The 22,919-nt window shown below is 52.8% G+C and overlaps 1 protein-coding gene across 4 annotated transcripts in view; it reads left to right on the top strand.

Annotated features, from left to right (window-relative positions):
* COLQ (collagen like tail subunit of asymmetric acetylcholinesterase) overlaps nucleotides 1-22,919 on the top strand; it is a 65,835-nt gene that overhangs the window by 16,786 nt on the left and 26,130 nt on the right. The window contains exons 1-6 of one of the 4 annotated variants that reach the window (XM_069568541.1): nucleotides 7,501-7,661; nucleotides 15,048-15,163; nucleotides 16,127-16,228; nucleotides 19,537-19,581; nucleotides 19,906-19,932; nucleotides 21,629-21,700. In XM_069568541.1, coding sequence (XP_069424642.1) covers nucleotides 7,586-7,661; nucleotides 15,048-15,163; nucleotides 16,127-16,228; nucleotides 19,537-19,581; nucleotides 19,906-19,932; nucleotides 21,629-21,700 — 438 coding nt within the window. In that variant the 5' untranslated portion in view covers nucleotides 7,501-7,585. Of the gene's footprint in view, nucleotides 1-7,500; nucleotides 7,662-15,047; nucleotides 15,164-16,126; nucleotides 16,229-19,536; nucleotides 19,582-19,905; nucleotides 19,933-21,628; nucleotides 21,701-22,919 lie in introns of those variants that run through there. The other 3 variants (XM_069568552.1, XM_069568564.1, XM_069568574.1) reach the window with 3 other exon arrangements.

The following is a 22,919-nucleotide window of genomic DNA, read 5'->3' as shown; positions in this document are numbered from 1 at the left end:
TCAGCATGTGACTGTATTTGGAGTGATTAAGGTTACTTTACAATTCTCTGAGTGACTCAGAAGAGTGATTAAGGTTGCTGCTGCTGCTGATGCTAAGTCGCTTCAGTTGTGTCCGACTCTGGGCGACCCCATAGACAGCAGCCCACCAGGCTCCGCCCTCCCTGGGATTCTCCAGGCAAGAACACTGGAATGGGTTGCCATTTCCTTCTCCAATGCATCAAAGTGAAAAGTGAAAGGGAAGCTGCTCAGTCGTGTCCAACTCTCAGTGACCCTGGGGACTGCAGCCCACCAGGCTCCTCTGTCCATGGGATTTTCCAGGCAAGAGTACTGGAGTGGGGTGCCATTGCCTTCTCCGGTGATTAAGGTTGAGCGAGGCCATACGCGTGCTCTGGTCCACTCTGACTGGTGTCCTTTTAGGAAGAGGAGATCTGGGCACACACAGAGACACCAGGGATGTTTGAAAAGGGGGAGAAGGCCCCAGGAGGACACAGGGCAAGGTAGCCGTCTGCAAGCCAAGGAGAGAAACCTCAGGAGAAACCAAACCTGACACCTTCGTCTTGGCTGTCTAGATTCCCACTGTGTGAAAAGTGATTACCTGTTGTTTCAGCCACTCAGGTGCTCTGCTAAGGCCGCCCTAGCAATCAAATGATACCCACTACGTCGATTCTGTGATTGTTATCATTTACTTGCCCTCTATTTATCCATCTTATTGTTTTTTTGGTGAATTTCAAAATGAGCTGCAGATCCCTTGCCCACTCTGAAGAGTAAACTATTCCACAGAGAAGGTAGATGCACGCGTGACTGTGCCCTCTCTGTGGCTGGGATAGTCAGGGAGGCAGCTGACTAGTAAATTGCCTGCTTGTGTGCACTTACCAACCAGAAAACCAGAACCTGAAGATGAGTGGCCATGAGGTTTGGTTGGAGAGACCGGGGACCGGGTGTGAGCGCCCCCAAGCCCGCCTGGCTAGAACACACTGCACTCCTCTGAGGCTCCCTGCTGGTTCTCCCCTGCACGTGGGGGTGTGGAGCGGGGTTGGCACCTCCTGCTGGTTGCCAGACGTCCAGAAGTCTCCAGGGTCAGGCACCTGGATTCAACCGACGTCTTCAAGATCAGGCTGTGTGTGTCTTCAGGTGCCTCCTTAGGTCTTGCGGCTCGTCTGGAGACGAGTCTGGTGATGCGGGTACACACAGCGTGTGTGGGGACCAGGGAAGGGTGCTGCAGAGTCATGAACGTTCCCCTGGTTAGCGCCTTGCACTGATTCGGGTTAGTGATGTATGCTGTGGCAAATGCCAGCATACCAGTGACTTTGCCTGGTGAAAATTTATATCCTGCTTGTCCGAGAGCCCGGAGGCTCTGGTCAGAGGCGGCCGGCCTCCTCGCTGGCATTCAGGGATGCGGACACTTTCTGTACCGGCCCTCGCATTACCAGAGCCATCAGCAGGAAGAGTCACGTGGCCACCTGCCCCTCACTGAGGGGGCACTGGGCATTGCCACCACTTCTCAGGGACAGCTCTGTCCCATGGAAAGGGAAGCTCACCTCCTGGGGAAGTACCAGCCTTCTCCGCCCCAACTAGGAGGAGGTTCTGGAATGTCAAGTCAGCAGCTGGGGGTTGAGAGTCCACCCCCAGGGAAAGGCCAGGTCAGGGTGGAGGGGGTGCCGCCTGCACCGCAAGAGCAGAGAGGAGCCGGAGAGGGTTAGGGTGGTCTGGTGGGGAGCCACCCCTGGGGCTGGGGACCACCCCCAGGAGGCCACCTTCTCCCAGGGCTGCATGAGAGTCCTGTTGAACTCTGACCTCCCCTCCCCCCGACCTTCTCTTCTAGCTGGACCAAGTGACCTGGCTCCTCCTTTGTAAATCGGGGATGATTGTCCCCTGGGCACTCCGTGTCATAAAGTGTGGGACGTGCTGACTCTGGTGTTGTCACTGTTCCGTGAGGAGAGCTTGCTAAATGAGGCCCAGCCGGCCTCAGCCGAGATGCTGCTCCCTCTTCCCATCTCAGGGAAGCCCTCTTTCCTCAGAGTCCTTCCTAACACAGCGTCCCAGGAAATTGGTACCAGCCGTTGGAGCTAGCAGAGGAGATGAAAGCCCTCTGCCCTCCAGAGGCCAGGCTGTGGGCATGTCTATCCCTCCATCCTGGTGGCACAGCAAGGGCTTGGCACACAGTAGTGTGTTAGTCACTCAGTCATGTCTAACTCTTTGCGACCCCATGGACTGTGGCCCTCCAGGTTCCTCTGTCCATGGATTCTCCAGGCAAGAATACTGGAGTGGGCTGCCATGCCCTTCTCCAGCGGATCTTCCCGACCCAGCGATCAAACCCAGGTCTCCCATATTGCAGGTGGATTCTTTATCAGCTGAGCCCCCAGGGAATCCCAAGAATACTGGGGTGGGTTGCCATTCCCTTCCCCAGGGGATCTTTGCGCCCCAAGGATCAAACCCAGGTCTCCTCTATTGCAGGCAGAGTCTTTATCATCTGAGCCCCCAGGGAAGCCCAAGAGAAGAGAGAGTGGGTTCAATTCCGAATTAAACAGGAATTGTTTAATGTGATGATTTGTAGTCGAAGAGCAGGTTGGGAGGTTGATATAAAATTACCGAGAGATCCCAAGGGTAGGGGATCCAGCTAAAGCCACTTAAGAACATTCTTGCCAAAGGCAGGCCATGTGATGAGATATCAAGGGTATGGGGGGGGGGGTGGCGATGAGGAATTTGATCAGATGTCAAGGGTGAGAAAATGTCAAGGGTAGGGAGTCTCTCAAAACTGACTTAGAGAATTCTTGTAAAAACAGGACTCAGCAGGCTGACAAGGAAGCCCAGGGTGGGGGCCTGGTTCAGAGCCTGACCGAAGTTTGGTCAAGGTGAGCGTGTCAGGCGGTGAGAAGGGAGAACCCAGGCCCTCCGGCCTCTCCTGGGCGCCTGGGTCCTTGGGAAGGGTGCCAAGTTAGCCAGGCTGCACAGCCTCTCTGGGCAGCAAGGGTGGGAGTCATGCAGGGGTGGGGGATGGGGAGACGCAAAGCAGACCCCGCTCGGGTGGGCTCAGCAGGAAGCAGGCCTCGCGTGCCGCAGTGGGGACAGGCGCACTGGCCTGGTGCCCGAGGCGGCAGCATTCCAGAAGGGTCTTCTGGCCCGGCTGATAAATCCCAGAGCTGAAATTAAGACAAACGACTGTGAAGATGGCACCTGCTGACACCAGCTGCAGGAAGGCCCTGGAAACTTTTATTATGAATTAGATTTTGCAGGCAACTCTGCTGGGTGGGCTGGTGCTTGGGCCGGTGAAAGGCTGAGGCACAGGCCGGCTGCCTTGAAGGCAAGAACTGCTTTCCAGGGGAGAGGAGAGGAACGTGGCCCTCCACCCTGGCCCTGGGCCCTCATGGAGGGCTGTTTGTGTCTTGGGATTTGCCTCCCCTGGCAGAAGCTGGGGCTGGAACAGGCTTAGACTACCTCTGGTCCAATGCTCCTGAAACCATTAAACAGACTGTGACTCAAACCCATGGGCCAGAACTCAAACCCGGCCAGAACCCACACTGTCTTCCAGCTGAGATTGCATACCTGGTGTGCATGTAATGGAGCTCAGGTTCTTTCTCATCGAAGAAAGAATTCAATGAGAGACAAAGTGATAGGTAAGCAGTAGATCTTTTTAGAGAGAAACACACTCCACAGCGTGGGCCAACCCAGAGAAAAAGAGTGGCTCAAAATATGACACAGTTTTCATGGGCTGGGTGATTGCATAGGCTACTGAGTGGGAGGGTTATTCCACCTATTTCGGGGGAAGGGTGAGGATTTCCAGGAATTGGGCCACCACCCACTTTTTGGTCTTTGGTGGTTGGCCTCAGAAATGTCTTGGTGCCTCTAGGTGAGTCACTTAGCTTTCATATATGTTACAGTGAGCGTGTACTGAGGGCCAAGGTCTACTGGAAGTCAAATCTTCTGCCATCTTGGACCCATTTGGATCTAATCAAATGGAATGTCATGTCCTCGGGCTATGCCATGCTTTTAAAGGTGTGCTCTGCCCCCTTCCCTCCTGTTTCACTCCATTTTACACTTTTTTGGGCTCCAAAATCACTGCAGATGGTGACTGCAGCCATGACATTAAAAGACGCTTGCTCCTTGGAAGAAAAGTTATGACCAACCTAGATAGCATATTCAAAAGCAGAGACATTACTTTGCCGACTAAGGTCCGTCTAGTCAAGACTTTGGTTTTTCCTGTGGTCATGTATGGATGTGAGAGTTGGACTGTGAAGAAGGCTGAGTGCTGAAGAATTGATGCTTTTGAACTGTGGTGTTGGAGAGGACTCTTCAGAGTTCTTGGACTGCAAGGAGATCCAACCAGTCCATTCTGAAGGAGATAAACCCTGGGATTTCTTTGGAAGGAATGATGCTAAAGCTGAAGCTCCAGTACTTTGGCCACTTCATGCAAAGAGTTGACTCATTGGAAAAGACTCTGATGCTGGGAGGGATTGGGGGCAGGAGGAGAAGGGGACGACCAAGGATGAGATGGCTGGATGGCATCACGGACTTGATGGATGTGAGTCTGACTGAACTCCGGGAGATGGTGATGGACAGGGAGGCCTGGCGTGCTGCGATTCATGGGGTCACAAAGAATCGGACACGACTGAGCGACTGAACTGAACTGAACTTACACGTGGGAAGACCAACCCCGAGCACAGAAGGGAGTTGTCCAAAGCCACGACCCATGTTACTGTCACACCAGGGCTGCAGACCAGGACCCTCCTCCCAGGATGGCACACCTGACTGAGGGGCAGCCAGGTAATGAGCACACCTCCAGGCCATTTGACTCAAGGAAATTCAACTGTTAGTGCCTGGAGAGACAGAGAGAGGGAGACCAAGTCTGAGAGATAGGAGACAGAGAGGGTGTGGGGCTGAGGCAGGAAAGAGACAGAAAGAGACCCTGGGGAGCCTGAGACATTAGGTCCAGAGCAGAGATGTGGACACCAGCAGGGCTGGACAGGACCTCGGCGATCCTCTGGGCAGTCACCTTTGTTTTGACAATAATAAAACAGTATAGCTGAGCGGTTTCCTTGTATAAAATTCTGGAGAAGTTTGACGTGGAATGGTAAAAACTAAATGCTTCGGATACTTAAATTGGCAAAACTTCTGTCTCTGAGGGTGTTTGAAATGAGGTTTGAAAAACTGAAGAGCTGCAGTAACATAACCCAGCTCCAGGAAATCTGGGTAAAGGGGGCGTAGATGACCTTTCTGCCACAGCCCTCTGTACAGAATTTCCCGATGTTTCTGCCAACAGAGAGAAATGCACCAGAGACAAACAGAGCCCTCTCCTCCCTAGCTCTTCCCATCATGGTACCAGCAGATCTTCTCCAATTTCAAAGCTCAGGTCAAATGCCACCTCTTCCAGGAAGCTTTCCTTGATTTCTCTCTTGCATCCCTTGACCCAGCTGGTATGCATCACTTCCTCCTATAAATCCCTCTAGATACGCAGCCCCATGTCAACCACTTTTAATTTTCCACCTCATATTTTCATAGTTATCTATGAAAATATCGACGAAAGAGTCCCTATTCCACAGGAACTCCATAAGCCTTGCTCTTATCCTCACAACAAATGAACTAGGTTCACTTCTCCCTACCCTCTCAACAGAGAAGTAAGCTAAGGCTCTGAGAGAGTGAATAAAAACTTCCTTAAGTTCAGACAGAGGCAAAAGCAGGGCTCCAGCCCAGGTTTGCCTGGCTCCAGGGCTTGACTCTTTCCACAAAGGCTCATGACATGTACTGAAGGCAGGGACTGTGTCCCGTCAGCGTTGTCTGGCAGGCACTTGGCACTCATCCTCTGTGTGTTCCTGAATGAATGAAACAGTCGATGAATGAATGGACAAACACAAGAAGTATCCTTTCTTTCAATGGGTGTAGCTCAGTGGTCGGCAAACTACAGCCTGGGAGCCAAGGCCAGCTTGCCTCCTACTTCTGTGAATAACGTTCCAGGGCAGCGTGGCCACATGCCTGCTGCCTGTGATGTCTGTGCTGTTTTCACGCATGATGGCGGGGGTGCAGTGCGGCAGAGGCTGCCGACGGAGCCTAAAACACTTCCTCTCCGGCCCTTTCCAGACAAATTGTGCCGACTCCTGCTGTAGCTCATGGAGAAGGCAGTGGCACCCCACTCCAGTCCTCTTGCCTGGAAAATCCCATGGACGGAGGAGTGTAGGAAACAAGGTATAAAGAAGGTTGAGAAGTGCTTGCAAAGGAGACTCTCAACCAGGGCTGAACATTCTTGCAAACGAGATGTTCTGCAGAGCTGAACATTCTTGCAAACGAGATGTTCAGCTAAGAATCCTGTTTGTTCCCGTGGGAAAAGAACATTTCTTGCACACAAGGATGTTTCTCCGATTCCTCAAAAGGAACAGACCCTGGGACAAAAAAGATTCTAAGTTGATAAGGAAGTTCCCCAAAACAAAGTCTTAGCTGCAGTAAATAAGTCAAGGTAAAGGTTATCTCGCCCTGCGCCTGCGCACTGTATAGTCTCTGAATCATAGTGCTTGGCAGCTTGCCCTGTAGGTTGTTGTGCAAGGGATATAAAATAAAGCAGCTGTAAGAAGCAAGTGTTAAAATATAAAGATTCAAACCACTCTGCAGTGTTGGGGTTTCATTCCGTCGACAACAGAGGAGCCTGGTGGGCTGCTATCCATGGGGTCACTAAGAGTCAGACACGACTTCACTTTCACTTTTCTCTTTCATACATTGGAGAAGGAAGTGGCAACCCAATCCAGTGTTCTTGCCTGGAGAATCCCAGGGATGGGGGAGCCTGGTGGGCTGCCATCTATGGGGTCGCACAGAGTCGGACACAGCTGAAGCGACTTAGCAGCATCAGCAGCAGCTGTAGCTCATGGTCTTCACTAAGTTGATTTAAACAACCGTGCTTACTGCTTCTGTGATCTAGAATATCGTGTGTGCGTGTGTGTGTATGCACGTGTTTGGGCACTGGGTGCCTATCAAGTGTCAGATTTCCACACGTATCTGGTATATATCACTTAATCATCTTACAGGAAAGCTTCACCTAGGAACAGTTTGCTCTGTTGGCTCTTTGAAAAATATACATATTTTAAAATTACGATTAGCTCTGTTGCCAGCACCTTGGCACAGACATGGTGAAGCAACGAACACCAAAGAGCTTCCCTGGAGGCAGGCAGACCGCCCCACCCCGTCCCCTCGCAGAGGGGGTGGCAGTGAGCCCGGCCCTGTCAGGCTTGCCAGGATCAAGAGCAGCCTGTTCGACGGCTGACCCTCTGCCTCCTGTCTGCTGCAGGGCCGTCAGTATCCCGGGCTCCCAACTCCACCACCTCCCCTGGTGCTCTCAGGATGCTCTTTCTCTCCCAAGCCACCACCCCACCCCCCAACTGCCCAGTGCATGCTCCTGAGAGGCGAGAACCCTGCCTCCCTCTTCCTGTTCCCGGGAGCTCAGGACTGGCCTCCAGACCCCTGGCCTCCGGGGCAGAGGCAGGGATTGGCCAGCTCCCCCCACCAGATGCCCAGCAGGGCAGGTGCTGGCAGAGCTGGGGGCGTGACGACTCTCAGCCGGCCTCCAGAGGGTGCCCGCTGCCAGTGCGCCTGGGCCCTGCCCGCGATGACTGGCCCACCCCTCAGCCTCGCTCATCTGCTCACTGTTTCAGGACTGCTCTGTTACTCGGCTTGCTGTTTGGGTGAGTTGTGTGTGTGTGTATGTGTGTTTGTGTTGCGTGTTGCTTTGGAAAAAAAAAAAAAAGACTCTTGGAAAGCCAAGTTGTTCTGGGGAACTTCCAGCAGCCTTTAAATCTCCAAGTCCTCCGCTGGTGTTGGAATTGCTGTGTAAAGGGGTTCGATGTTGGAGTTCGTGCAATCTTGGCTCCCACGATTGTGTGTGCCCCTCCGGTGACCCTGGGTGGCAGGCTGGCAGCTGCCCCCTTGGCTCTGAAGCAGCATGGTACCCTGTGGTCCGGGGCCACCCGGGCATGGGTGGCAGAGAGGTTCTCCAGCCCTCTCCAGGCCAGGTCCTGCGGCTCACTGCTGTCCCATGACTTTAACGTGATCTTTCAGAGAAGTGCAAACGTCTTCAAAACCTAGGGTCAGAATTTGTGTCTCAAGGCGCATGTGATGTGAGTGGGGTTGAAGCCAAACTGTGGGGTGCAGTCTGGTCTGGAATCCGTGCATCAAGGGAAAGGAGGCAGCTGGCAGGCAGGCAGGCTGAGAGAACGGGGCTGCCACTGAGCCTTCCGACTCATGGTCAGAAGCCCTAGGGATGCTGTGAATGTGTGCCTTCCGCTCTCCACGCCTCAGCTCCTGTGAGTGCATGTTCCACCAGATGAGCCGCAGAGGGGCGGAAGGAGCAGGCTGAGCGCCAGCAGCTGCAGGTAGCATGTGGCTGCACCTACAATTTCCCCAACCTGCAAAGGGAGAAAGTTTGGTCACTTCTTTCCCGTGCCACTTGATGCAAAACAAGGAGGCAGAAACAGAGGAAGCTGTCTCTAGTGCCCTGTGGATGGGCTGGTCTAGTGAGTGAGACCCAGATGGCCCAGATGGTGGTGATGCTGAGGTTCACCATGGGTGAGAAAGCACTCTGGAGGGGGTTTGGGCCAAATCCCATGTGGTGCAGTTGGGGAAACTGAGTCTCAGGTGGCAGTGGGGAGTCGTGCCAGGCCCCATGGCCCCTTGTGCCTGGATTCACACTGTGATCCAAGTCCCTGAGTTTCCAAGCGTAGGTCTGAGTGAATTACTTTCCAAGACTCAAGGAGGTATTTTGTTCAAAGGGCAAAGATGGCATCAACAACAGCAAAGGGAAACACCCCTCAAAGTTTGCAAAAGCCTGTGTCACAACCAGGACTGTCCCCACCCAGGATTTGGCACAGCTGAGCCACACACAGTGGAACTCCGATGTCTACGCGTCAAGGTGGGCACTCCCGAGATTCCCTGGAGGCTGGCATTTCCTGAAGCTAAGCCTGGTTGAGCACACAGGTTTCTGCAAGCCCCATGCACACACACACACACACACACACCCCCACACACACACACAGGGCTAAGCCTTGTGGAACACCAAGGTTTCTGTAGGCCCCATGCACACACACACACACACACACACACACACAGAGGGCTAATCCTTGTGGAGCACCAAGGTTTCTGCAGGCCCCATGCACGCACACACACACACACACACACACACACACACACAGGGCTAAGCCTTGTGGAACACCAAGGTTTCTGCAGGCCCCATGCACGCACACACACACACACACACACACACACACACACAGGGCTAAGCCTTGTGGAACAGCAAGGTTTCTGTAGGCCCCATGCACATACACACACACACACAGAGGGCTAATCCTTGTGGAGCACCAAGGTTTCTGCAGGCCCCATGCACACACGCACACACAGACACACACACACACACAGGGCTAAGCCTTGTGGAGCACCAAGGTTTCTGCAGGCCCCATGCACCCGCGCGCACACACATATGAACACACACACACACGCGTGCGATGTTTTCCATTACAACAAAGCCTCTAGGGCTTTCCAGGCTGGACCTGAGCTCAGACATGATTCCATGGAGGCAGCCTGGTCCAAAGAGACCCGCAGGCCACTCAGATGACCCCAAAATAGACGTGTGAAGTCCTGTCTTAGTGACTGGGAGGGGAGGGTGGCGGGGGGGGGAGCGGGAAGCTGTTCCCAAACACGTCCACCTGATGGAAATATTCTGAGCTGGAATGAGCTGGAAATAAACTAGATGGTGCTAAAAACAAACTTCTCCAGGGAGCTGGGGGCGGGGCACGGGGGCAGGCAGAAATAGACGGTCCTCACCTGCTGAAAATGAAGGGGGTCTAGGGGTAGGGCCGGGGGCAGCCCCTGCAGAAGTGTTAACAGGAGGAGCAGCAGCCACAGTGTGTTTGCTAGGGGAGCCCGCGTCCAGGGGGAGGCCTGGGGTGGGGCTCTGACGGAGCCAGGGTCTTCCACTGGGGTGGGGGGCCACGCAGGGTGCAGGCTGCAGAGGCCCCGGGGCCTGGACGATCTGGAGACAGGAGTGATGAGCAATGCACCTTCGTGAGCTGCCTGCAGGTGCCCCTGGCTGGGAGAGGCCACGCGGACAACCAGAGCTCAGCCCTGGCCGTCCACCGAGGCCGGGCGAGGGCAAAGGAGAGGCTGCAGCTGTCAGTCCAGAGCCACGGCAGACTGGGCTTCCCCATAGGCGGCCCCCCAGCATCATGTAGCAAAGCCCCACCCCTAGAATAAATGCTTTTTCGCCCCCTCTTGTGAGATGCCCGTGGGACTCTCAGGAGTCTTCTCCAAAACCACAGTTCAAAAGTGTCAATTCTTCAGTGCTCAGCTGTCTTTTAGTCCAACTCTCACATCCATACATGACTGCTGTAAAAACCAGAGCTTTGACTATATGGACCTTTGCTGGAAAAGTAACCTTTCTGCTTTTAAATATGCTCTGTAGGTTTGTCATAGCTCTTCTTCCAAGGAGCAAGCGCCTTTAATTTCATGGCTGCAGTCACCATGGTGATTTTGGAGCCAAGAGAATAAAGTCTGTCACTGTTTCCGTTCTTCACCCATCTATTTGCCATGAAGTGATGGGACTGGATGCCATGATCTTGACTTTTCGAATGCCGAGTCTTAAGCCAGCTTTTTCACTCTCCTTTTACTTTCATCAAGAGGCTCTATATCCTCTTCACTTTCTGCCATAAGCGTGGTATCATCTGCATATCTGAGGTTATTGATATTTCTCCCATAAATCTTGATTCCAGCTTGTGCTTCTTCCAGCCCAGAGTTTCTCATGATGTGCTCTGCATAGAAGGTAAATAAGCAGGGTGACAATATACAGCCTTGACGGACTCCTTTCCCAGTTTTGATCTAGTCCATTGTTCCATGTCTGGCTCTAACTGTCGCTTCTTGACCTGCATACAGGTTTCTCAGGAGGTAGGTAAGGTGGTCTGATATTCCTATCTTTTGAAGAATTTTCCACAGTTTATTGTGAGCCACATAGTCAAAGGCTTTGGAATAGTCAATACAGCAGAAATAGATGCTTTTCTGGAATTCTCTCGATTTTTCTATGATCTAGTGGATATTGGCAATTTGATCTCTGATTCCTCTGCTTTTTCTAAATCCATCTTGTACATCTGGAGGTTCCTGGTTCACGTGCTGTTGAAGCCTCGCTTGAAGGATTTTGAGCATTGCCTTGTTAGCATGTGAAATGAGTGCGATTGTGCAGTAGTTTAAGCATTCTTTGGCATTACCCTTCTTTGATATCAGAATGAAAACTGGCCATTTTCAGTCCTGTGGCCACTGCTGAGTTTTCCAAATTTGCTGGCATATTGAGTGCAGCACTTTCACAGCATCATCTTTCAGGATTTGAAACAACTCAACTGGAATTCCATCACCTCCACTAGCTTTGTTCATAGTGATACTTCCTAAGGCCCACTTGACTTCACAGTCCAGGATGTCTGACTCTAGGTTAGTGACCACTCCATCGTGGTTATCTGGGTCTTTAAGACATTTCTGTATAGTTTTTCTAATTCCAGACTCCTAATTTATCCTTCTCCCTCTCCTGTTTGGTAACCATAAATTTGTTTTCTCTGTGAGTCTGTTTTGTATTAATAAATAAGTTCATTTGTTTCATTTTTTAGATTCCACATAGAATATACAATGTTATAAATAATATTGGGGTTCTCTTGTGGCTAAGCTGGTAAAGAACCTGCCTGCAATGTGGGAGACCTGGGTTTGATCCCTGTGTTGGGAATATCCCTGGAGAAGAGAAAGGCTACCCCCTCCAGTATTCTGGCCTGGAGAATTCCATGGACTGCACAGTCCATGGGATCGCAAAGAGTCTGACACAAGCAAGCGACTCTCACTTTCACTTCATAAATAGTATTATATGATATTTGTCTTTCTCTGACTTAATTCACTTAATATGACATTCTCTAGGGCCATTTGTGCTGCTGCAAATGGCATCATTTCATTCTCTTTTAGGGCTAATATTCCATTGTATAAATACACCACGGGACCTCCATTTGCACCCACAGTCAGTCCAGATCAGCAGAAAGGACTCTGGGACCAGAGTTCAAATCCTGTCTTTATCCACTCCTCAGTCGATGGACGTTTAGGTCACTTCCATGTCTTGGCCATTGTAAACACTATGCCACTAAACACATTGGCCACTACGAACACTGCTGCTGCTGCTGCTGCTACTGCGTCATTTCAGTCGTGTCCGACTCTGTGCAACTCCACAGACGGAAGCCCACCAGGCTCCGCCATCCCTGGGACTCTCCAGGCAAGAGCACTGGAGTAGGTTGCCATTTCCTTCTCCAATGCGTGAAAGTGACACTGGGGTACATGTATCTCTTTGAATCAGAGTTTTCTCTGGATATATGCCCAAGAGTAGGACTGCCAGGTCACATAGTAGTTCTATTTCCACTTCTTTAAGGAACCTCCGTACTGTTCTCCATGACTGCACTCATTTACCCCACTAACAGGGTAGTAGTGTTCCCTTTTCCCCACATCCCCTCCGGCATTTATTACTTGTATACTTTTTTATGGTGGTCATTCTGACTGGTGTGAAGTGATACCTCACTGCAGTTTTGATTTGCATTCTCTAGCAACTAGTGATGTTCAGCATCTTTTCCCGTGCCTACTGGCCATCTGGATGTCTTCTTTGGAGAAATGTCTGTTTAGGTCTTCCGTCCATTTTTTGATTGGGTTCGTTTTTTGTTATTGAGTTGTATGAGCTGCTTGTATATTTTGGAGATTAATCCCTGTTGGTCGCATCATTTGCAAATATTCCCTCCCATTCTGCAGGTTGTCTTTGTGTTCTGTATGGTGTCCTTTGCTGCGCCAAAGCTTATTAGTTTGGTTAAGTCTTATTTGTTTATTTTTGCTTTTATTTCTATTGCCTTAGGAGACTGACCAAAGAAATCACTGCCACAATGTATTTCAGGGAGCGTTTCATGGGGCCTTGTTAGGAATTTTCATTTTCAGTTGTCACAACAGCTGAGCTGAGGGGTTTCCTGCAGTGGGACAGCATCATGCATGTCCCATGCCCCGCATGACTGTGAAATGTCAAATGGAAGATGCATACCTTTCATAATTATCTCATCCTAGGAGCTAATGCTCTTTCACATCAATATGTGTTGAACTGCTATCGTATGAAACTGAGTTTTCTCAGATAACTGCTGAGTAGCGACTGCGCTTTGTTTGGTTGGGATTTTGCGCAGTATTTTTCCTCATTTGAGAAAACTCGCACCTCGCAGCGGGCGCCTCACTTGAAGCATTTGCGGTGCAGACACCGCACCGTATGTTAGCAGACTTTGCGCTCAGTATGGTTTCACACGCAGGCACGAGCATCTAACTAGGTCATCAAGTTTTCTGACATGCTAGTGCTCAACAAAATATGCATATCAAAACATGCATTGTTATATCACAAATCACTTTTCTGAGAGCTCTCTTTTATGTTACATTCAGAGCGTTACATTGATTTTTAAACGGCACGGGTATGTTACCTTATTTTTGAATTTTATTTTAGGATAACAAAGGGGTCTTTAAAGATACTTCTTACCAATGGGGCCTTGCGTCTGAGGGGACTGAGCACCACTGGTCCAGACAGCGGGCTGCTCCTCCGCCGGGTTCAAGGGTGTAGGTGTGAGCAGTGATTCCCGGGGTGCTGGAGCTGACACAGGCAGCCCGCACTGCGTGCCTTCTGGGAAGCTCCCGCTGCCGGCCTGAGGTCGGGTCAGGCCTCGGATCACAGGGTGGACAGGAAAGCCAGGCACTGTCCCCGGGAGACAAGTCTGAAAACTGGTTTCAGGGCAGAGAGGGGTGTGACAAGCAACCCACCCATGTTCTGTGAGGTCAGAGATTCAGAGAAGGGATGGACAAGGAGGTACCATCAGGAGACCAGGACGGGGCACTGGAAAATCAACAGCTCTGGGCAATGTTCATGTAGGGCGTGTGTTTGGGTGAACACGCGTCTTTTCCATTGGCGAACACACAGGCATGAGAGTTGCCGAGCCATCGGATGTGGCTGCATTCAGCTTTAGGAGACGATGCGGTGAGTTTTCCAGTTGAGGCCATTTTCTCTCCCACCAGCCAATGAGAGAATTCTGGTTGTCCCACGCCCTTGCCGACAAATGTTATGTTCTGGCCTTCTCAGTTTAGCCAGTCTGGCAGGCATGTAGCCATGTCGACCCAGTGTTCAGAGGCAGCAGGATGGATAAGAAGGTTGTGGTCATGTCCCACAGGGGGACTCTGTTCAGCAGTGTGACAACAACGAGCAGCGATCAGGATACCCATCATTTGGCTCATGTTGAGCCAAAACAGCACACAAGAGTTGACGTTCATTTGAGGCTCAAATACAGCCACAAGGACTCCCCCAGGCTGGGAGCCAGGGCTGTGGGCAGGGAGCAGGGTAGAGACTGCGCAGGAGCTGAAGGGGCTCCTGGAGGCTGGGGAGTTCGGGATCTCCACCCGGGTGCTGCAGGAATCCCCGGGGATCTGTGTCCTTTCTGCCAGGACCACCTCAGCACTGAACGTGTGCTAACGTTGCACGCCTGACTGTGAAGCTGCAAGGATCCAGGGTCCCTCATCATCTCACTCCTGTGTCTGAAGACTTTAGCCTGTAGCTCTCCTGTGAGCTCGGGTGACCTGAATGTCTGTGTAGAGTCTGGAGTCAAACGGATGCTTGACATCTTGGCCCTGGGGCACTGCCTCCCCCACGAATATGTTCCTTGCAGGCACGTGTCAAGGGTGTGAGCAGAGCCTGCCTTCTCCCCAGCTGAGAGAAGGGGCCCCTGGCGGGTCTGTTTGAACCATCTGTTCTCTGTCCCATCTACAAGGTGACCGTCAGCGTCTGGAGAAGGAGCCTGGCCTCCTGGTGGTCCCAGCGGCTGCAGTGCCCACTCACCTACCTGGCGAGGCGGGGAGGGCCCTGGCAGGGATAAGCAGGGGTGGCGCTCCCGCCCAATGGGCAGCAAGTGAGAGCGGCCCCTCTCCCCGGGCACAGTGGGCACCCAGAGGCCCTAACGCAGGCCCCACACTAATGAGCGGGGTTGGGGGGTTCCTTCCAGCAGCCCTGCCTGGCCTGGATCAGAAGAGGCGCGGCGGCCCCCGAGCATGCTGCCTGCTGACGCCCCCGCCGCCCCCGCTGTTCCCGCCACCCTTCTTCCGAGGGGGCCGGGGCCCGGTGAGTACCGCTGACTGTCGGGTCCTGGGGCGCCCCTCCGCTGGGCGGGGGCTCCTCCTGGGGCTGTCTTCAGGGGCTCTCTGCACGCCCCCCACCTCAAGCGGGAGCTGGGCTGGGCCATTCAGCTAGCCAGCAGGCAGATGGCAAGGGTCCTGTCCTCTCAGAGACACTGAGGTGAACTGATAACTTTCTGGGCTCCTGTCCGCGGCTCAGATGTGGAGTTTCCCCCTCTTGTTTTGTCTTCTCCCTGAGCGTGTGAAATTTCCTTCTTTCACCCTTATCCACAAGGAACAGTCCTGAGAGGGGGAGCGGAACTGGGGAAAGGGAGGGGAAGGCAGGGAAAGAGCAGGACGGGGGGGAGCTGAGCCGGAAGGCATTCCAGGGGCCCATCATGCTCGGATCTTTCCAGGACCTCTCAGACCCGTACTGTCCAACACACTAGCCTCTGGCCCCATGTGGCCAGTTCCAACTGAGATGTGCTGAGTATAAAACACACACTGAATGCCTTTTGTAATGACTCAAAATATCTCAGTTTTTTTTTTTTTTTTACATTGAAATAATATTGGGGATATACTGGGTGAGATAAAATCCTCATCAAAATTAATTTCACTTATTCCCTTTTACCCTTCTTATGTGGTTACCAGAACATTTAAGACGACACATTAGTGACTCATTTTACTTCTATTGGATGGTGTCCTGGATGCTGGGTAAAGGCCCCCGAGTGAGTTCCTGACTCCATCCAGAGTGGTTGCTTTTTCTCTGTAATCCATCGAAGCCAGGCTTGTCTCAGAGCAGATGAGAGGAAGCAGACTGGGAGTCAGAGGTCACCTTCGTGAGACGCCCACTGGGGAGTCAGGCAATGGCTGGCCTCGGGGCAGGGCTGTGGAACAGGGCTGTGTCTGGGGCTGACCCTTCTTCTGCACCCCTGGTCAGACCTAAAACCTGTATCACCTTGTCTTGAAGCTTCTCTCCCCAGACATGAAGAATCTCGTCCTGGAACTGGAGACGGCGCAGTCCCCGTGTGCGCAGGGGTCGCTCAGCTCATCTGGGCCTCCAGGCCCCCAGGTCAGTGCACCCCAGCCCCTTCCCCTGAGGTTCGGGCCCCCAGGCCAGTGTACCCCGGGCCCTTCCCCAGAGGTGTGGGCCCCCAGGTCAGTGCACCCCGGGCCCTTCCCCTGAGGTCCGGGCCCCCAGGTCAGTGCACCCCCAGCCCCTTCCCCTGAGGTCCTCTGCTCAGGGCAGGGACCCTCCCCCACCCACTACCCCTGGTGAAGAGTTGCCTCTCTTCAGGTGCCCTGGGGTTGTTTTCCTGCCCTGGAGGAACCACATGGTTCTTCTCTGGCCAATTCTGCTTCCCAGCCTCAGTGTGCCCATCTGCACAATGGGGATATAACTTCCCTTGCAGTACCAGATGCGGGAGATGACCAGGCGAGCTACTGCCTAGATGGGGGTGGTTATTGTTACCGTTCTCAGAAGAAAAAGTGCTCTCAGAAGCGCAACTGTTAACCCCACCCAGAGGGGCCTGCATGCAGGGCAGAAAAATGGGGCAACAGGGAACGTGATGCTCTGAACTCACTTTAGCCCTAGACATGGGCCCCAACCAGCCCACCCCTCCCCACCAGAGCTCAGGTCAGAGTGAGGAGCAGGCCAAACGCTGGCGGAAGGGTTCTGTAGGCAGACAAATGGTCCCTCCAGAGACCGTCTCACAGACTCCTGGGCCCTCTGGCTGGCCTGGCGGAGGGGGTCCATCGAGGAGGACGTGGGGTCTGGGCCTGCCGTGGGGACAGAAGAGAGGAATTCTGTCACCTCTCTGTGGCTTCCCGTCACAGGAAGACCAAGACACACTCCTCAACCTGGGAGCAAAGCCCCACGTGGGGACCCGTATCTCCTGCAAAGTGTCTCCCACGAGGTCACGGCCCGCTCAGGGCAGCCGCCGTGTGTGTCCTGGCTCCTCATCCACCCGAAGTCTGTGGCGGCCTTTGGGCCTTGCCTGTGGCTCTGGCTGTTTGGAACGCCCTTCCCTCTGACTGTCCCCGTGGCCCACTCCTCTGTCCCTCAGAACCCAGGCGACCCTCCTCAGACATGCCCCTCCGCCCTCCATTGCAGAAGCGGCCCCATCGCTCTCCACCCAGGGGCCAGGTTTCCTTCTCTGCTGAGTTTTCTCAGGTTGTTACAGCCTCATTCTTGTTCCCAGACTCTTGGGTCTCCCTGCCTCCATAAAATACAAGCTCTGTGCCTAAGGTTGGCAAGCTATGGCCAGCGGTGTAGTCCGGCATGTTTTGTAATTAAAGTTTATGTTCTCTGGCGACTTCTTGCGCTGAATGGCAGAGTTGAGTTGTGACAGAATTGCTGTATCAGAGGCAAAGCCCAAGTATTCCCTGTCTGGCTCCTTGCAGACCAGCTCTTGCGAGCAGGGGCGTTGCCCACCTTGCTTTGTGCCCACCCACGCCAGTACCTGGGGTGTAGTCCTGGCCCATGTTCCTGGGGAAGTTTAAAAGGTCCCCAAGAGCTTGTAATGTGCAGAGAGGCTTGGAATCCCTTGGCTGGGAAGTAGAAAGTGAAAGAAAGTGAAAGTGAAGTTGCTCAGTCGTGTCCGACTCTTTGCCACCCCATGGACTATAACCTACAGGCTCCTCCGTCCATGGGATTCTCCAGGCAAGAATACTGGAGTGGGTTGCCATTTCCTTCTCCAGGGGATCTTCCTGACCCAGGGACTGAACCCGGGTCTCCCACCTTACACGCAAACGCTTTAACCTCTGAGCCACCAGGGCTTCCCCGTAAATGTTTATTAAATGCACTGGAGAAAGCAGGACTTGGGACCCACAGCTGGCCAGAACTGCCACAGAGGCTCTGGGAAGCCTGCAGAGATACACGGTGGGTGCCCAAGGCTCAGCTCCCAGGGGGATTTCCATCTTCTCAGCTCCTGTGGTCTGCACCTGCAGAGAACCCACGGGACGGGAAGGGGGTCCCGGCTGCCCTGAAGCTGTGGTCTCCAGCCCCACAGGAGCCTCTCTGACCTGGTGCAAGCCCATGTGGGTCCCTGGGAGGCTATGTGGCTGGCTCCAGGGATCCCACAGCCACCTCTGCGCTCCAGGAACACTGTGACCCTGTACCCTCACAGAGGGGGAGCCTTGGACCCACAGCTGCCAGCAGCTGGGAACTTGCTGGAAGCACAGAATCTCAGCTTCCCCTCCCCCCACCCCACCCCCTCTCATCAGAACCTGCATCTTAACAAGACTCCCCAGGGGGAATCACCCTCACGTCAAAGTTTGGGAAGCCCTGAGCTAGGGACAGCATCATGGCCTGATAAATAGTTCCAGCCCATTTGAAGAAAACAGAAAAATTACTGAGGCTTGGAAAAGAAGAAAGAATGGAAGCGAAACTACCTTACCCCCGCCAAACAGAAGGAGAATAAACCAAAAGTGGTGGTTCCCCAACTTTTCTGCTCATTAGAATCCCCTGGGATGCCTGTGTCCCTGGGGAATTTTAAAAGGTCCCCCAGGAGTTTCTGATGTGCAGAGAGGATCGGAATCCCTTGGCTGGGGTGGGTCATTTGAACAAACTTCACAGAAATCCTATTTCAGACATGGTTCACATAAGGCGTGCTCATCTGCAGATCTTGCGGATGAAGAGGTGGCCTGGGGGTTTTGGTGGATTTCCTCTCTGCTGTCCTGGGGAGTTTGGCAGACAGCTGGCCAACTGAGGGTTTCACAGGCACGTGCACCGAGGGCAGCTACATCCTGCCGCGTGTGTGCCAAGCTTCAGTGCGACAGGCGCGGGGCTCCCTGAGCTGGACTCAGCCCCACGCCCTGGGCGGGCAGTGGGACAAAAATGCACTCTTCACCTGCCCACACTCTTAGCATCTTAAAACAGAAGGCTTTTGCTCTTCCTGGTACCCAGAGATCCACCACGGGAATTTCTGTGTTAGCTGCTCCTGCGAGCAAAGCCTAATTCTGTCTGGTCGGGGTCCCAGGGAAACTTGGTAAGAGCAGTAGAAAAGAGGTGAGAGGTGGTGAAGCATCTTGTGTTCAGCAAATAGCCCTTCTTAAGTCTCTTGAGTTGCCTTCGCCAAGCACTCAGGATGTTTGGGCCATCCGAGAATTCCAGAGAGAAAAGGAAAATCACAGAAAGCAGGTATGTGAGCACCGCAGTAACAGTGATGCTGAAAACAGCCCAGAGAAAGCAAGAAGAGGGGTCCCAGGGAGAGGGATGGGCCTGGCCTGGGTGGGGCATAGGATCCTTCCCGCCATGCTGGGACCCCTGAGTCTGCAGTGAGAACCGCCTACTGAGGGGCCAGGGCACCCAGGGCCCCCCGCACCCGTCTTGCCTCTGGCTGATGCAAGCTTTGTTCTTTTCTTATCTTGATCATGTAGGGCCCACCCGGGCTTCCTGGCAAGACTGGACCAAAGGGAGAGAAGGTATGAAGCACCTCTGTCTTCACCCCCACCTCCCCTGGGTAATGCTGGCCTGGTTTCTGGGGACGCCACTGAGGATTTTCTGGTTGAGATTTCGAAGCATGCGCTAAGCCTGCCTTAGAGGGTGACAATGGGCTCCATGGTGACTGTGGGCGTGGGACCCCATCCGCCCGTCTCAGTGGGGCCAGGTGACGTGGCGGGGACACTGTGAGCCTCCAGGGCACCTAGCCTCGTGGGCATGCCGGCTCATCAGACCTTGCCAAGCCCTCAGGTTCCAGAACTTTTCCTCCAAAGCAGTCTCTGCTTACCTGTCTTCTCCATCCACAGGGGGAGCTTGGTCGACCAGGAAGGAAGGTATGGTCCACGTTACCCTGTCAGAATTACACGGCAGCTGTGCCCCCGGGGATGGGGACCAGCTGCACACCCCCGCAGCCCCGATCCCCAGGAGTCATCCTGATGAGGACGGAAGCAGCCGCTTCACCCTGCCCGCTTCTCAGTCAGGGTCTGCAGTCTGCTCCTGGTGGCATTCGGGCTTCGGAAGCTGCCAAGCCTGGCCAGGTTTCCCCTCAGCCTCATCCTGCCATCCATCAGAGAAACCCTCCAAGGCCCCAGCCCGCGGCACCAAATGACTCTCACTGTCGATTTGATTAAACTGGAATCAAGTGTCAGACAAGAATGAACGGCTTTGCCTAAGGGCCCAGCTGAAATAAACGGGAGTTACCTAAGGTCGCAGGGACTCTGAGTAAACCAAACACATGTTATTAAGACTCTCATTAGCATCAGGAAGGAGCCAACCGACCATTACTTACTGCAGTCAGTGCGTGCTGGCACTGAAATTGTTGGTCTTGGGGATACAGAAGAGGGTTCAAGACCAAGAAAAGATGCCCATGGTTCTAAGTATAAATTACTATTTTATTAGTTATTTTATCCAAATACTTTTACTATCAATAAAAGCCTCAAACAGACCTTTGATGACAAAGTCCCAGCCCTTTAGGACACAGCTGACCACTCTGGCCAAGGCCTAGCAGTTGCCTGAAGTGCCAGGCTTGGGAGGATTCTGGCATCCTCTCTGCGCTCAGAACAAGGCCTGTGATTGCTTAGTGATGTCTGCGTGGGTGAAGCAGGCAGGAGCGGGAGCTAGTGTGCCCCCCAGCGCCGTGATCTCCAGGTCAGGGATGAGCCTTCCATATCCCCAGCTAGGCTAACCAAAATTAGCCAGTGGGTGCAGAGGTCAATGCAGACCCCACCTCACTGCCCCCACACTGCCTTGCAGGGCTTACTCTTCCACAGCCCCTTGGCCTCTGTTGGGTTTTCTACACAGAGATCAAGGTGGTCCATGCTATGTGCAAGTGAATTAATGATTAAAGCAGCTCTCCCCAGAGGAGCCCAGGGGAGGGGAGACCCAGCTGGGTCAGGGGAGGAAACCCAATGCCGGGAGAGGGGTGGTACCAGGTGACATCCAGCTTCAGCCTGAGCTGCAGAGGAGCTCTGGAGTGGGAATGCAACAGAGAATTTGTCCTGCCTCACCTTGATGTAAGGGGGCTGGGCTGTTGGCTTCAGGAAGGGTGGTGCATCAGTTGGTGGGCAGCTCCCAGCAAACCCACACGTGCAGGTTGCAGGAAGGAGTGAGTTCTTACGGCAAGGAAGGCATCCTCTGGGAGGTGGGCACGCTGAGCAGGGGAAAGACCTCAAGGGAAAGGGCCCAGCCTCTGTTGCTGCTCCCCTAAACCTCATCCTCCCCTTCTACGTCGCCTCCTTGGAATGCAGGGGATGTGTGGGTGGGTGATAGTGGTCAAAGGACGAGACGTTTAGAGCTCCTTCCCACCACCTTCCATTTCTTAAATGGAACAATCTCGTCGACGTCATGTGATACTAAGGGCTTGAACTCCCATCCGAGGGGCCCAGCTTTCCAGGCCGTGAGTCTTTGGAGGTTGGGATGAGCATCCCGGGACCATAACCCATACTCCCTACCAGGCCACAGAGACAAATCCGTTTTCAGAGGGAGGGGAACAAGCCCAATAGTCCTAACTTTGATTCTCTGTCTTTGAAGGGCAGACCCGGCCCCCCAGGAGTTCCTGGCATGCCTGGGCCTGTTGGCTGGCCTGGCCCTGAAGGCCCCAGGGTAAGTGTGGCGGCTCTCAGGGCATCAAAACTCGAGGGGAGGAGGTGGCAGCTCCCCTGTCTTCTGGCACAGTCAGTGAAACTCAACCTCCTCAAGACAGGGAGAAAGGAGAGAGCCCAAGGACCACCCAGAGGGCCCCAAAACTTCCTCCCTTCCACAACACCTCAGTCAGTCCCACAGCTGCTCCTGCGGGAGGAGAAGCAAGGGCCTGCTGCCTCCTTCCTGGAGCCCTGTCCTGCTCTGTCCTGAGAGTTAGTTCACAATTCTTTGGTTCCCTGAGATGACCCCAAAGGAGCTCGTGTCTTGAAGCCTGTTGGCCCGTCATACTTATTGGGCAAGGGCTGGAGGGTGAGGGCAAGGGAGTTGGGGCCTGGAACCATGGAAATCCTGCATTCCCACGTGGATCACTAAATGCTGGGGAAATCCCCTTCCTCAGACAGGTGAGGAGCAGCTGACATACCCACGCGCATGTCTTTTTACACACTTTGGTTGTAGACTATCGTACTCAGAGGCCATGACTTAGAACCGACCTGCAGAAGTCAGGGGTGGGTAGGGAAATGTCACCATCTGCTCTGACGCATTGGCTGCATTTATTATGAGACTAGAAAATTGCTCCCAATCATCTTAGGAAAAGTTCCAAGGATATTTTCTTAAAAATCCACTGTGTAGAAGGCTGAACCATCCAATATGGCAGCCACTAGCCACGTGTGACTATTGAGCCCTCGAAATGCGTCAAGTGCAACTGAGGAACTGAAATTTTAATTAATTTAAGTTTGAGTTTTAAAATCTTTACTCAGTTCAGTTATTTGAAAACATTTAAGTATTTTTGAGCAACTTGAGTTGAAATCTGCTTTTTTAACTATAAATTTTATGGAATCTAATACAGATCAAGTATTGTAGCTGAAAATTTAACACCTGAATTGAGGTATGATTTAAATGTTAAATACACAACAGATCTCAAATATTGATTGTGAAAAATCAAATATAAAACTCTCATGGATAGTTTTTACATTGATGATGTGTTTAAAATAATTGGATTATTAAATAGTGATTAATAATTAGATTAATTAGAGTAAATTTAGTGTTTAAATTTAAAGTTAATCTCATCCATTTAGTTCTACTTTTAAGGTGACTTCTAAAAAATTTTAAATTAAGTATGTGGCTCACCTTATATTTCTATTGTTTAGTGCTGGTTAAAGTTTTTTAGCATGGCGGGTAC

This window comes from Ovis canadensis, chromosome 1 (genome assembly GCF_042477335.2).
Source record: "Ovis canadensis isolate MfBH-ARS-UI-01 breed Bighorn chromosome 1, ARS-UI_OviCan_v2, whole genome shotgun sequence".
NCBI lineage: Eukaryota > Metazoa > Chordata > Mammalia > Artiodactyla > Bovidae > Ovis > Ovis canadensis.
The sequence above is the reverse complement of the archived record's forward strand: the minus strand, read 5'-3'. Positions and strand labels throughout refer to the sequence as shown.